Genomic DNA, 13,810 nt, shown 5'->3' on the forward strand with positions numbered 1-13,810 from the left:
AGTATGGGCGGTGTGATTTATCTTGGGATACCCATTTGCAGCACATAATCCATTATAACAATGAGCCTCCGCATCATATTCTGAAAATACACCTGCGCATTGTTGAGATTTAGAGCATCATTTCTAGGAAGGCGTTTTGGGGGTGAGCCGGCGGGAGTCATGGTGAGTTGGCCTGACACTGCAGAAACAGGAAGTATGGTGGCTTGCTCGATGCTTCCTCCTTAATCTCATCGTATATGATATTCCCCATTCCATCAGCCTTTCCTTCCCCCTACGATTTAGTATTCCCGGAGTAGACGGACTCATGACTCGACCCTACCGACAGACCTCGGGTCCGAACCAAATGGCGGTAGTATCATCTAGGAGCTCGATGACCGACTGGAGTACAGTTGGCAGCGTCTGCTTGGGCTCGGAAATATGGGGCTTCCCACCCTCTACAGTCTTTTCCCCCCCTTTCCCAGTCGGTCGGCCGATACCTGATGATGATGATGACTATGACTCTTATGGGCATCTCAACATTTGTTGGCTGCCCTTATTTTACTTGCTGCTGGATACCATGCCTACCCCGACTTCTGAGGGGAAGAAAAAAGCTACATTTTCCGATCATATAATCATGCAAGCGGCAACGGGCCCTGTGCAAGGTAGGCCAGCTTCTGGCTCTCCCTTTCTGAACAGCTGGAAATGGTTACACGCCGACGTCTGCAATAGGGCGAACCTTCTTCCAGCAAGCCAAAGGGAAAAAAGAAAAAATTCTGACTTCAGGATGGTGAATGGTGTGGATCCATCCAATAATGTTTGCATGAGGGGCATTTGAATCAGAAAGTACAACTAGCATAGAGGCCGATGCGTGAGCGACTTGTTACTATTTATCTTGGGCCCATACTTCTATCGATGCCAAGATCTCCTAGGCAGCCAAGACGCACAGCATTCTCCCATCCTCAACACTCCATGCCGAACCAATGGTTAAGAAAACCGGTCTGGAGGTCTGGAAGACTCCATTTCATGTACCTAGGTACGCCTGAGATGGGCGTGTGCATCAGATGCATCAGGTGCCTCAGGTAGGCCGGCTGTCCAATCAATAGGGGTCATTCCAACAAAACATGCGCCGTACGGAGCTGCAAACGGAGGAGACGCCGGACGCGAGCCAGATCAAGCTTGCTTGGCGCATTATGCAGCCCCAAAAGGAACGCGAGCTCGTAGTTCAATAGGAACCGATCCTCGGAGGAAGGCTAGCCTGCTGAAACCCTGGACTGGTGGAGCTCGAACAGCTCAGCAGCGCTCAGCAGGTCTGTCTGTCTGTCTGTCTGTCTGTTGGAATCGATAGGTATTTTGTGTGTCCGCTAGCTTTCTGATCGGTTTGTCCGTTCGACGACACAAACACACCACTGCATATCTATCTTGTAGCACCTTTTTCTCTTGCCCTTATGTATCAAATGACTAATTTCTCCTGACCGTCTTCGACTCAATCCAAGCATGCATGATTCATCCCCCTTTGTTCGAGCCATTGCCCGATCCCGTTGTGGAATGCCGCCCTCGGCAGTCTGGCCAGCCCTATGCAGTTGGCCTCGCCCTGAAGGATCACGCCGTGCAACTTGGACAGGCAGCACCATTTTTTACCTAAGCCGAGAAACTAATTATGGGCAATCCAGGGCCGCCAACGACCACGACCCTGAAGGCAAGGAACACCCACTTGGAGGCCGAATTGGAAATCAGGTGGATGTCAACCATGCAAGGCTGGCCATACTAACCTCATGGAGCAGGATTTGGGTCTGGATTCCAAACTAAAGGAGGTCCCAATGTCGATTATACTTGGCAAATTGTCTCTCATTGCGAAGTCAATTTGGTGCCCTCTTCTTGGTATACCATGTACAATCAACGCATACCTGGATTTTCAGGGTGAGGGTATGTCCAATGAAGTTGTTGGTCATTGGGTTTCACAATAGGATTGATTCCCTGGTGTATTGATCCATCATCTTCAGGAATGCTGGAGCGATGAACACTGTCTCGCTCCGTCATTGGTAGACCTTGCGGTCTTTGAGGATGGCTCTGACAAAACGCGGATAGACGCGGATTGCTGCGCATGAATAATATGCTCGTCCTAGTATACGATACCCGCGGCATAAGAAGCATCGAGCTGCAGGTGATTTTGAATAGTGTGCGCTTGTCTAAGGAGTATTGAACGCGTGAAGAATGTTTGTGTGACCACAAACATTGAGATCAGGGTTTGCATGTACCCCATACTTTTTCGCTTACAACTTCTACTTGTCACTTGACAGAATCTCGATGCACTCCAGATGAATGCTACACTATTACATGAAGTCTAATGCCATCGCATGAAATGCATTATGCGGCATGAAGATGATGTTGTAGGACACATTCTGATTGCCCCATAGGGCAACAGAACATCGAAACTCCGATGTAGCTTGTGTCACATTAAGATGGTCGCCCGATTCTGGCTGGCATCATGACGTCTCTAGCGACATCCAAAGTTGTACTCAGGCACAAGGCGAACCCACCCCCTTTCCTCTTTGACATCACCATCCCTATCTTTTGGAGAAAGATTCGAATTGCAGGCTGCCAGATTCCATTAATTACATGGAGGGGAGGGGCCGGCCTCCATGACGTCAGAAACGAGCAGAACCGGCAGCCCGGAAGTTCAAAACGGCTGTTTCGTAAACTTTCGCGGGTAATTTTACACTTTCCATTTCGTAGGGCTGTAAGTTAAAAACCGAACAGTAAGATTTAGTAAATAATCGTGACACAGCCACGGAAAACAGGCAGAAAAGTGCACAGCCACAGCCACGCCAATCAATCAATCGATCAATCGAACGTCTCCGAACATCATTCCGTCCCGCATCGGGCATCTTGCTTTCTGAGGGCCTTTCGCATTCATTCAGTCAACACAGTGCCTAATCCCCCCCTTCTCCTCACATTATACACCTACTATATCCAGCAACCCACTCTGTCCTCCACCTAACGGAGTTACCGGTTCTTTGATCTCGAACATACACACACACACGCACTCCCCCCACCCCCCTAACTCACTTCGATTACCCGATTACTGGAACCCCCCTCCCCGACCGACCGCTACTGAAGTCGCCATCATGTCTTGGGCAGGTGCGCTGAATACACCCCCGTTCCTACCTATCGATGGATCCTGCGCTATAGGGACCCATTCTCTCTCTCTCTCGTCTGACTTGTCATTCTTACTGGGTCTACAGGATTCAAGAAAAATGTCAACCGCGCTACCACGCAGGTGATGATGAAGACGGGTATGTTGGATCAGGGCCCCCGCTCGAGTCGAGGATGGAGAAACTCTCCGATATATGTGCATTATTGCTTGCTTGTGCTAGGTGGAATTCACTGACGCACTGGCTTGGGTTGAACAGGACATGTGGAGCGCACAAGTGATCGCGATTATGAGATTGAAGAGCGGTATGGATAGTCTGACTGATTGGATATGAGGGGATATTGTTTGGCTAATATGGACACGATGCGTTACAGTCGGTACCGGACGATGGAAGCCGCCGCAAACCGGTTACAGAAAGAGGCAAAGGGATACTTGGATTCGCTACGAGGTGTGTTTTGATGTTCCGGTCGCTAGAATGTTGGTTATGATGCGGAGTCGGATGCTGACGTCGGACGGTGATGGACAGCTATGACTGCCTCGCAGATGCGGATTGCTGAGACTATTGATGCCTTCTATGGCGATGCCGGAACAAATGATGGCGTGAGTCGGAGTTATAAGCAGGCTGTGGAGGATCTGGATGCGGAAACGATCAAGGCGCTGGACGGCCCGTACCGGTATGTTGGATCTATTGCTGTGGACGCCCTTTTTTGGCATTGCGACTCATGTGTTGACTGGTATTCGTAGCTCGACTGTGTTGGAGCCCATCTCTCGGTTCTGTGCCTACTTCCCGGATATCAACGAGTGCATTAAGAAGCGCAACCACAAGTTACTCGATTACGATTCGATGCGCGCCAAGGTCAAGAAGCTGGTTGAGAAGCCCGATAAGGATGCGACGAAACTGCCTCGGATGGAGCGCGAGACGGAAATTGCCAAGCAAGCGTATGAGCAGTTGAACGAACAGCTCTTCACCGAACTTCCTCAGCTCATTGACCTGCGGGTACCCTACCTGGATCCTAGCTTCGAGGCTCTGGTGAAGATTCAATTGCGGTTCTGCGCGGAGGCATATTCGCGCATGGCGCAGGTGCAACAGTACTTGGATGCGGAGACGAGGGATCAGTATGCCCGGGGAGACCTGGACAACCGGGTGGAAGAAGTGTTGCAGGAGATTCGGGATCTGAGCATAGCAGGCACGGTCTGATGGTTGTTCATTTGTGATACTATTGGAGTGGGGTTCGTTTCTTTGCTTTTGTCTGTTCATTAAACTGCGTGCGATGATAGCCGCTTTAATCATTCTGCATCCAAGCCTTGGTATTATTGTTAACACTATTTCTCTTGGAGTTGTTCTTGAATTAAACCCATACATCCGTACACCAGAACGTAGGAGATGCAGGAAAAGCCAAAGTCTAATAATATAAGGGTATCTCTAAACCACCTCTATCTAATCTATCTATAATTACACAGCAATAACAATATCATACAACCCATCCAATTCATACTAGGCACCCCAAATAATCACTCCGCACCATCCCTATACAACTCATCCATCAACACCTCCAAAACCGGCCCCGCGGCAGCCTTCACAGCCTTCAACTCCCGATCACTCATCTCCTCCAGAACATACTTAGCAACACCCCCTCGATCCCTCGTCTCGGGCCTCCCAATCCCCACCCCAATCCTCAACACCGACAAATCCACCCCGGCCCCAACGACATTCTTCTTCGGATTCGGAGGATACAGCCCCTTCCCCCTCAAACTCTCAAACGAACTAATCAGCCCCCGATGTCCCCTCAGGCTCGCCTTCTCCGGCCCGCCCCTCTTCACCCGAACTTTCCCCAACGGCGCCTCCAATTCGTCATGAAGGATGACTAGTGTCGGGGAGAAGTTTCGGAGGGTTGTGGGGTCGGTGCCGCGGAGGTGCCATTCTGCTACAGCGTCTGATGCAGCGTCATGGGGCGTTGTGTTTGTGGAGAGTACATTCCCCGGCTGCACGATCTTCTGGTATATTTCTGTTTGGGTGGATGAGAGCCACGATTGAAAGTTGCGGAGGAGTTTGGGACCCGATTCGTTCATGTAGGTGGGGCTGGTGTAGGTTTTGTAGAATAGCGGATTGACTATGTTGCCATTGTTGGGGGAGGCGCCCACGAGAGGAAGTCGGCGTGGGAGGAGTGGTGTGAGGGCTTCGAGGAGGATGTGGCCGGCGCTGTGCCGCGTCGTGCGGTATGGGCGTGGGTTGCCGATTGAGGCGATGAAGAGGAAGCGCCGCGGGGTTTTGAGGGGAGGTGGCGGGGACATTGAGGATGTGGATGTGGATGTGGATGACGAATTGTCGGGGTGGTGGTTGAGGGTGATGGTGGTGGTGGTTGTGGTGGTGGATTTTGCGGATGGTAGTTGGTGATGTTCCTGTTCCTGTTCCGTGGTTTGGGTGCTGTGCAGCACCACTGCTGCTACTGCTGCTGCTGCTGGCTCATGCATCGACGGGAACTTGCTTTTGCTTTGCTTTGCTTTGTTGTTTCCACTTGATGGGGATGAATTGGTGTTCATGACTTATATTTGCTGTGTGGATGTGGTGATTTATTCTTGAGGTCATCGTTGACTTGTGTGGGTTTGGGTTCTCTCTTATACTATACTATACTACTCATTTCATCATCGCAGGAACTGTATACTTCCTTCTTTCCTCTATCACAAACTGGACAACACGATCTGCTTGCATGTTCATTCCGCTGAGGTGACTCACTTTCTGACTCATACTAGAATATAACTAACCTAACAACAGGTAGTCATTAACTAATAGTAAAGCTGTTATGGAGAACTGTTCGACCAGAGACACACACCCTTGTCCCTACAGCCTCAGCAGCAGGCTGTGCCAGACGCCACACTGCACTAAGAACAGACTCACAAGGTTACACGCCCAACAAAAGACCCTCTAGCCTATCGGCTAGCCCATTCGTCTCTTCCCCGACGCTCCCAGACTAAAGCCAGGCGATCGGGCCAAAATCGACCCAGGACTAGGGAACGACCACCCGGCTGCCAGAACGGGGGAAATGAAAGGGCCGCTGGCTGCATGGCGTCTCGTGTGCTTTGCCTAGTCGCACTGCAGTTGGTTTCCCAGAAACTGGCCCGTTCCCGTCGATCAAAACGGGGCTTTCCAGTCTGCCTCTGCATCGATGGGTCTCGAGACTTCTCTCGGCCTCTCAGCATGCGCTATGCACGAACTAGTCCAGCGGCCTTGGGTCGTCTATCACAGCCTTTGCGCTGATCAACTGCCCTTCTAAGCTTCTACTTCATCTTTCCATTCTTTTCTCCGGCTTTTTACTCTTCCTCTCCCTCACTGTTCATGGCCCACCTGGGTGAGTTCTCTCACTAGGCCTAGCCAATGTTACTATATTCCGACCATCCGGGGTCCGTCTATTCACTCGTATTCCCCAAGCCGTTGGGAAGTCTCCGTGTTTGTCCTCCAATACTTTGACCAACTGCGTCATTCTCGGCATCTTCCGCCATCTTTGCTTTTTCCCTTGCTCCCTGCACTCTTGGGCTGGAATAGGAACGATGAACTATTCATCACCTACGTGTCCGTGAAGCTCGCTATCAGTACTCGTGGCACATGTTTGACGGACTCATATGATCCTGTTTGTGGTTGCAACTTGAGAGAATTGCTATAGGAAGTGCTGCCCTAAGCTTGATCGGGCCTTACATCGGCCTCCTTCAAGAGAAGATCCTCTATAAACCTGAACACGCCGTACCCTTCACCGTACACTCCTCTCAAGTTCGTCATGTCATGGAGGCAAAAGATCTCCAGCCGTTGGGCCAAAACGAGCCAATCGTCGAGCCCGACGAGAGTGAGAATGCGCAGAAGCAACCATGGACCAAGCCTCCTCCGGACCCCGAGCCCAACTCTCAGTCACATTCAGACTCGGACCAAGCATCCATGTATGCAATACCTTTCTTGGTATCTTGCAGTGCCAACCACCAGTGGAGTTGCTAACCATACATCACCACTAGCAACTCCTACGAAACACACCAGCTCGACATCTACGAAGAGAATAACCGTCGCTACCCCAACGATTCATACCACATGCCCAACGATGAAGCCGAACGAACCCGTCTGAACATTGTCCACCAGATCTACCTCATCCTCCTAGATGGCCATCTAACCGCCGCCCCCATTGTCACCAATGCCCCTCGCATCCTCGACATCGGCACTGGTCCAGGTGACTGGGCCATCGAAATGAGCCACGCCTACCCCCACGGCACCATCATCGCCTCTGACATCGGCGTCTTTGACAACGCCCTTGGCCACGTCGACCTTCCCAACCTCTCCTTCTACCTCGACGACGCCCGCGACGAATGGGCTTACAACATCCCCTTCGACCTCATCCACCTCCGCGGCCTCTCCGGCGCCTTCCCCGACTGGTCCTTCATCTACCAGCAAGCCTTCGAGCACCTCGCTCCCGGCGGTTACCTCGAAGTCGCAGATACCGACTTCGCCGCTGAGACCATGACCACCATCCCGCAAAACTCCTACCTCCGTCTCTTTGCCTCCGCGCTCCGCTCCGCAGACTACTCGGCAGGTTACCTGCGTGATCTGAGCCATCTTCAGCCTGCACTCTTCCGTGCCCAAGGGTTCATCGACATCGACGTCCGCGAGTATACATTCCCCATCGGTCTGTGGCCCGAGTCGCCGCATGACCGGACCGTCGGCAAAATGGGCCTCATTGCCTTACTAGAGGGCTTGGAATCGTATAGCTTGCGTGCCCTGACCACTACGTATGGCTGGCTAGCGGAGGAAGTGCGCGAACTATGTGACCAGGTGCGTGCAGAGATCTTGGAAGGTGTGTATCGAATTAGTGCGAGGGTGAAGATCGTGACGGGTCGGAAGCCGTTGACGTGAACAGATATGGGGATATTCCTTTCCTCCCTTCTTCTACTATCTATCTCTCCTTACTATTCTGCTGATGACCTTATGATCATGATTACGATTACTCATACCATACCGTGGATCGGATGGACTTCGATTAGGCTTCTTCCTTGTGAAGATGTGAACTCCAATGGAGACAGTTCAGACTTTTTTGTATCTATTCTCTCGCACAGACCATATAGATGTGATATCTCCAACGTACATACAATAATAAGAAGCAAGTGAACAAGCAGAATATACCTTTTTTATCCTAACGCCCCGAACCCAATGCAGTCGAGCACAACATCAACAGGCTAGACACAGAACATGGCAAGAAACAAAGACAACAGCGGGTAGATACTCAATAAGTAACAAAGGCATGGAGGAAGGAAGCAACAACTATAGCTGGAACTTCGTCCTCGTCTTCTCCATTTGCCCCTTCCACTCCCACTCCTGCCCACTAGCTCTCTGAATCCCCTTATCCACTCTGCGCAACTTCAACGTAAACCGGGGTCCCAATTCCTGCATACCCGCCCTGATTCCCTCCGCGCCCTTCATCTCCTTTCCATCAGATCCCACAACCGCCTTCTCCGTCTCCCTCTTCTCACGGAACACATACCGATGACGACGGAAGAACAGATAATCGCGACTATTCAGAACCGTCACGACCTGCCGGCCCTCGATATCCGGCTGCGGTGGGAACAACGTCCGGAACAAGTGCGCCGTCAACAGACCCAACGGCGTGCGGAAGTTGTTCAAGATCAACTCGGGCCAGTGCTCCGTGGCGCGCCCGTGGCCTGGGATGCGCTTGCCCTCGACCCAGTTCGTCATGGAGAAGTGGAACATGGGTCCCGTGGGGAGATGCACGATGTCCAGACCGGCCGGCTTCTTCTGGTCTTCGCGGAGGATCACCACCGCCGTGAAGTTGCGGTTCGTGGCGAATTTGGAGATCTCGCGGATGGAGAATTGATGCGCGAAGCGGTGGCGTGTGCGGCGGACGTAGACGGAGTTGGGGAACAGGTCGGTGAGGAGCTCGGCTTCGTAGTGGAGGGACGAGTTTAGGGACGTCGTGATGAGGATTTTGGGGGACTTGGGGTTCTCGGTGCTGAAGAGGGAGGGGAATTTGGCCGCTAGAGCGTCGGGGACTAGACTTAGGTTGGTGCTCTTGGTCGATTGAGAGGGGCTGGTTGCGCGCTCTGTGGCTGTTGGGAGGGATGATTTGCTGCGCCCGCGAGTCTCGGAGGAGGATTTCTTCTTGCCGGAATCCGAGTCTGCATCTTCGTCGTCGGAGGCGTCTTCGTCTTCCTCGTCGCTGCTGGCGAGCATGCTGTCCACATCGTCGTCGTCGTCATCCTCTGATCCTTCTTCGGCGTCGGAAGACTGTTCATCCTCGTTCAGGGGCCGGTTCAGCTCCTCCTCTTCCTCTTGCTTGCGCCGCTTGATGCGCTCAACGTCCACACTCAGTCCCAGACCGTCCTCGACGTCGCTGCCGGCGTCATCCCAGACTCGCTTGCGGTCGATAGTCAAGGGGATATTGCGCTTCAGACGCTCCTCCTTCAGCTTGGGGTTCTTGGCCTCTTCCTTCTTGAAGGCATACCGTTCGGCACGGCGAGAAGAGTCCTTGGCGCGCTTGCGCTTGATATGCAGGAGTTGACGCTGGATTTTATTGCGGGGCTTTGCGTCGAGGCCGGCACCCGGGGGCGGGCGGTGAGATGCTTTCTTCGAGACCATCGTTTGCTAGAATTGAGGTCAACGATGGAGGGGTAAGAAGTAGTTGAATTGAAGCAAATGAAGATATCAATATTGGATTACCCGTTTGGGCCATCCAGAAAAATCTGGCGGATCAACTATTCATCCGGCGGTGAGAATAGACATGATGAGTCAGCCAGGGCGCGGCTCGATTGGGAAATGAAGGGAAGTTCAGCTTTCTGGCAATCGCCAGGAACTGGATTCCTTTCGTGTTTATTTTGGCGAAAAAGGAGGGTAATTTGTCGGGAGAGAATTGAGGCCATTACCGCCCCGCATAAGTCCCCTGTCTCCGCATTCCTTATCGACGGCAAACTTGTGGATTGGTGGAGAGTGAGCAAAAGGGCAGGCGGATGAGTCACTGCAGCAGCGCTCAGCGGCTGGGCGGCCTGAGGTGTCGGCGGGCATTGGGTCCCTCTTTTCGGTCTTTTTGTCCCCGCCATCCCAATCGTCTTCTTCATCGCCAACTTCTGGCTTTTCGTCCTCCCCCCACTTGCGCCAGCTCCTCCTCCTTTCTTCCCCCCCGTTCCTTTTCCACCTCCCTCCCCCGTACGCGACATCATCTGCCTCAGCCGTCCTCCAAAAAGAAGTCCAGCAAAATGGCTTCTCTCTCCACCAAGACCGGCCAGGTCGTCGACCGGTCCGTCTTGGACTCTATGCTGCGCCGCCGTCTCTTCTATACCCCTTCCTTTGAGATCTACGGTGGTGTCTCCGGCCTCTACGACTATGGCCCGCCCGGTTGCGCCGTCCTGAACAACATTGTCGATCTGTGGCGCAAGCACTTCGTCCTGGAGGAGGACATGCTCGAGGTCGACTGCACCATGCTGACCCCGCACGAGATCCTGAAGACCAGTGGTCACGTCGACAAGTTCGCCGACTGGATGTGCAAGGACCCCAAGACCGGCGAGATCTTCCGCGCCGACCACCTGGTCGAGGAGGTGCTCGAGGCCCGCCTGAAGGGCGACAAGGAGGCCCGTGGCCAGAAGGTTGAGGTGGACGAGGAGAAGGAGGCCAAGAAGAAGAAGAAGGTCAAGCAGACCAAGGCGGTTAAGCTGGATGACGCTGTTGTCAAGGAGTACGAGGAGACCCTCGCCCAGATCGATAACTTCGACGGCCCCGAACTCGAGAAGATCATCGCCAAGTACGACATCCGCAACCCCACCACCGATGGCAACCTCCTGCCCCCCGTGGCCTTCAACCTGATGTTCCAGACCTCGATCGGCCCCAGCAGCAACATGCCCGGCTACCTGCGCCCTGAGACCGCTCAGGGTCAGTTTCTCAACTTCCAGAAGCTGCTCGAGTTCAACCAGCAGTCTATGCCCTTCGCCTCCGCCTCCATCGGCAAGTCATTCCGGAACGAGATCTCCCCGCGCGCCGGTCTGCTGCGGGTGCGTGAGTTCCTGATGGCTGAGATCGAGCACTTTGTCGACCCCCAGGGTGGCAAGAAGCACGCCCGCTTCGAGGAGGTCAAGGACGTCAAGATGACCCTGCTCAACCGCGACATCCAGCTGTCTGGCAGCACCAAGACCGAGGAGATGACCATCGGCAAGGCCGTCGAGACCGGCCTGGTCGACAACGAGACCCTGGGTTACTTCCTGGCCCGTATCCAGCTGTTCCTGCTCAAGCTGGGTGTGGACCCCAAGAAGCTGCGCTTCCGCCAGCACATGGCCAACGAGATGGCTCACTACGCCACCGACTGCTGGGATGCTGAATTGCACACCAGCTACGGCTGGATCGAGTGTGTGGGCTGCGCTGACCGCAGCGCCTACGACTTGACCGTGCACAAGAACAAGACCGGCGCCCCGCTGGTTGTCCGTGAGACGCGGGCGGAGCCCCTCAAGGTGGAGGAGTGGCAGATTGACCTGGACAAGAAGAAGTTCGGTCCCCGCTTCAAGAAGGACGGTAAGACCGTGACAGCGGCGATTGACGCGCTGTCGCAGGAGCTGCGCGAGAAGCTGTCGCTCGACCTGGAGCAGACCGGCAAGATCGAGGTGGAGGTTGAAGGCGTCGCTGGCGGCAAGGTTGAGCTGGACAAGGAGCTGATCAAGATTGAGAAGCGCACGCGCGTGGAGAATGTGCGCGAGTACACTCCTAATGTGATTGAGCCCTCGTTTGGTATTGGTCGTATCCTGTACAGCATGATCGAGCAGGTCTACTGGTCCCGTGAGGGTGATGAGGCTCGTGGTGTAAGTCTTCTTCCTTTTCCTATTCTTGTTTTCTTTTACAATGGTTGATTCGTGATGCTAACGGATAAATTTCTAGGTCCTGTCCTTCCCTCCTGCAATTGCCCCGACCAAGGTGCTGATCGTGCCGCTGTCGACGCACCAGTCGTTCGCGCCCCTGGTGCAGCGCCTGACGACGAAGCTGCGTCGCATGGGAGTGTCCAACCGTGTGGATGACTCCTCTGCCAGTATCGGTAAGCGCTACGCGCGCAACGACGAGCTGGGTACGCCGTTCGGTGTGACGGTCGACTTCCAGTCCGTCAAGGACAACACTTTCACCCTGCGTGACCGTGACTCGACCAAGCAGGTTCGTGCCAGCGAGGACGAGATTGCCCAGGCGATCAAGTCCCTGGTGGAGGGTGAGGAGACTTGGGAGGATGTGCGCAAGCGCCTGCCCGAGTTCACTGGCCAGGAGGTGGAGTAGATGGAGAGAACTTGTCTAATTTTAAACCAAAAGAAAGCTGTGTCTATTTAGATGGGCTGAAACAATGGCCCTAGACCATATTCAATTCATTGATTGCATGAATAGTAAAAGATCTTAATAAAGTTGTTGGCAGTAGAAAAAGTAACGATGGAGATCGATTCGAGCCTCGGCCGATCGCCAAGAGATCGACATTCTCTCCGCTTCGTCATTCTGGCTTCTTCTTCGCTTCTTCTCCTCCTTCTCTTCTCCTTCTGCTTCCTCTCTCCCTCCTACAACTTATCTCTTCCCTGAGCCATTCGGATAACAATTACTTCCTTCGGGGATTGCACTCCATCCATCCCCCGGGATCCAACCCGCCCAACATGTCTCCCTCCATTCCCTCGGCCAAACTGACTCTCTCATGCCCGCTCTTCGCCGCCGACTTCGACCCGCGTCATCACGGCTTGCTTCTGGTCGGTGGAGGAGGTGGTGAAGGCCGCAGTGGCGTCGGCAACAAAATCGCAAGTTCCGCCCTGGTCAAGATGATGCATTATGCAGCTCCATGCTAACACATCAATTCCCCAGGCCCTCTTGAATACCTCCAAGCGCTCCGAGATCTCCGAAGTCGTCGACATCAACTTGTCGCGAGACGAGGACTCAGTCACTTCTCTCGCCGCCGTCCAGGCTGACGATGAGGCCATCGTCGCCCTCGCCGGTATCAACAGCTCCGTGGCAGAGCAAAAGCGCGGCAACAACCAACATCTGCGTTCCTTTCGCATTGATCATCCCACCCGGAAAGAGAAGGACAACAACAAGGAGAATGAGAAGAAGACAACGAACAATGGACAAACCACTGCGCTTTCACGAACATCACTTTTCCGCACCGTGAAAGCTTCCGCCTCCTCCGCTGCTTCTCCCGACACCTACCAGCGCACCCTGCGCCTCTCCCCCTGGCAATCCGACTCAACTTCCCCGCGAGTCGCTGCCATCGCTACCGGCCTTGCCCCGGCCGGCGAGATCGTCTTCTTCAGCGCGACTCCCACCCCCAGTCCATCCGACGTGATCGGACGCATCCGTCTCAACAGCGATGAGGAAGCCGAGGACGTTGATCTCATCCCCCTCCCCGACAACAAGGGCCAATTCCGCGTCGCCTACACCAACGGCATCGACATCTGCATCTGCACCATCTCCGCCGACACGCGCTCCAACGCTTCCCCCGACATACAATGCGTCTACACCACCCCCATCCCCGACAAGGGATCCCCCCGGATGCGCCCCAAATTCCGCGCCCTTCGCTTCCTCTCCTCCACCAGCCTCCTTCTCCTCCAAAACGCCCCAGACCGCAAGGGCTGTGAGCTCGTCCTACTAGACCTCCGCCCCGCCATCATCACCTCCGCCATAGCCACCGCCCCCAC

The 13,810-nt window shown here is 53.9% G+C and overlaps 6 protein-coding genes across 6 annotated transcripts; 4 read left to right on the forward strand and 2 right to left on the reverse strand.

Annotated features, from left to right (window-relative positions):
• Window positions 1–343: 343 nt before the first annotated feature.
• Window positions 344–1,621, forward strand: An17g01935 (uncharacterized protein; the record flags this gene model as incomplete). The annotated part of the gene is made up of 3 exons (XM_059745501.1): window positions 344–641; window positions 1,041–1,286; window positions 1,473–1,621. The coding sequence occupies 3 exons, from the start codon at window positions 344–346 to the stop codon at window positions 1,619–1,621; spliced, it is 693 nt and encodes a 230-aa protein (XP_059605875.1).
• A 1,483-nt stretch (window positions 1,622–3,104) lies between these two features.
• An17g01945 (uncharacterized protein) lies at window positions 3,105–4,328 on the forward strand (the record flags this gene model as incomplete). Its single annotated transcript, XM_001398386.3, has 6 exons — window positions 3,105–3,117; window positions 3,222–3,272; window positions 3,390–3,435; window positions 3,505–3,578; window positions 3,657–3,804; window positions 3,875–4,328. The coding sequence occupies 6 exons, from the start codon at window positions 3,105–3,107 to the stop codon at window positions 4,326–4,328; spliced, it is 786 nt and encodes a 261-aa protein (XP_001398423.1).
• A 205-nt stretch (window positions 4,329–4,533) lies between these two features.
• On the reverse strand, window positions 4,534–5,671 carry An17g01955 (uncharacterized protein; the record flags this gene model as incomplete). The annotated part of the gene is made up of 2 exons (XM_059745502.1): window positions 4,534–4,577; window positions 4,654–5,671. The coding sequence occupies 2 exons, from the start codon at window positions 5,669–5,671 to the stop codon at window positions 4,534–4,536; spliced, it is 1,062 nt and encodes a 353-aa protein (XP_059605876.1).
• A 1,234-nt stretch (window positions 5,672–6,905) lies between these two features.
• Window positions 6,906–8,018, forward strand: An17g01965 (uncharacterized protein; the record flags this gene model as incomplete). Its single annotated transcript, XM_001398388.3, has 2 exons — window positions 6,906–7,057; window positions 7,130–8,018. The coding sequence occupies 2 exons, from the start codon at window positions 6,906–6,908 to the stop codon at window positions 8,016–8,018; spliced, it is 1,041 nt and encodes a 346-aa protein (XP_001398425.3).
• Window positions 8,019–8,423: 405 nt separating this feature from the next.
• On the reverse strand, window positions 8,424–9,755 carry An17g01975 (uncharacterized protein; the record flags this gene model as incomplete). Its single annotated transcript, XM_001398389.1, has 1 exon — window positions 8,424–9,755. The coding sequence occupies one exon, from the start codon at window positions 9,753–9,755 to the stop codon at window positions 8,424–8,426; it is 1,332 nt and encodes a 443-aa protein (XP_001398426.1).
• A 368-nt stretch (window positions 9,756–10,123) lies between these two features.
• On the forward strand, window positions 10,124–12,004 carry An17g01977 (uncharacterized protein; the record flags this gene model as incomplete). The annotated part of the gene is made up of 1 exon (XM_001398390.3): window positions 10,124–12,004. The coding sequence occupies one exon, from the start codon at window positions 10,124–10,126 to the stop codon at window positions 12,002–12,004; it is 1,881 nt and encodes a 626-aa protein (XP_001398427.3).
• Window positions 12,005–13,810: the final 1,806 nt, after the last annotated feature.

Source organism: Aspergillus niger (genome assembly GCF_000002855.4).
Source record: "Aspergillus niger supercontig An17".
Lineage (NCBI taxonomy): Eukaryota > Fungi > Ascomycota > Eurotiomycetes > Eurotiales > Aspergillaceae > Aspergillus > Aspergillus niger.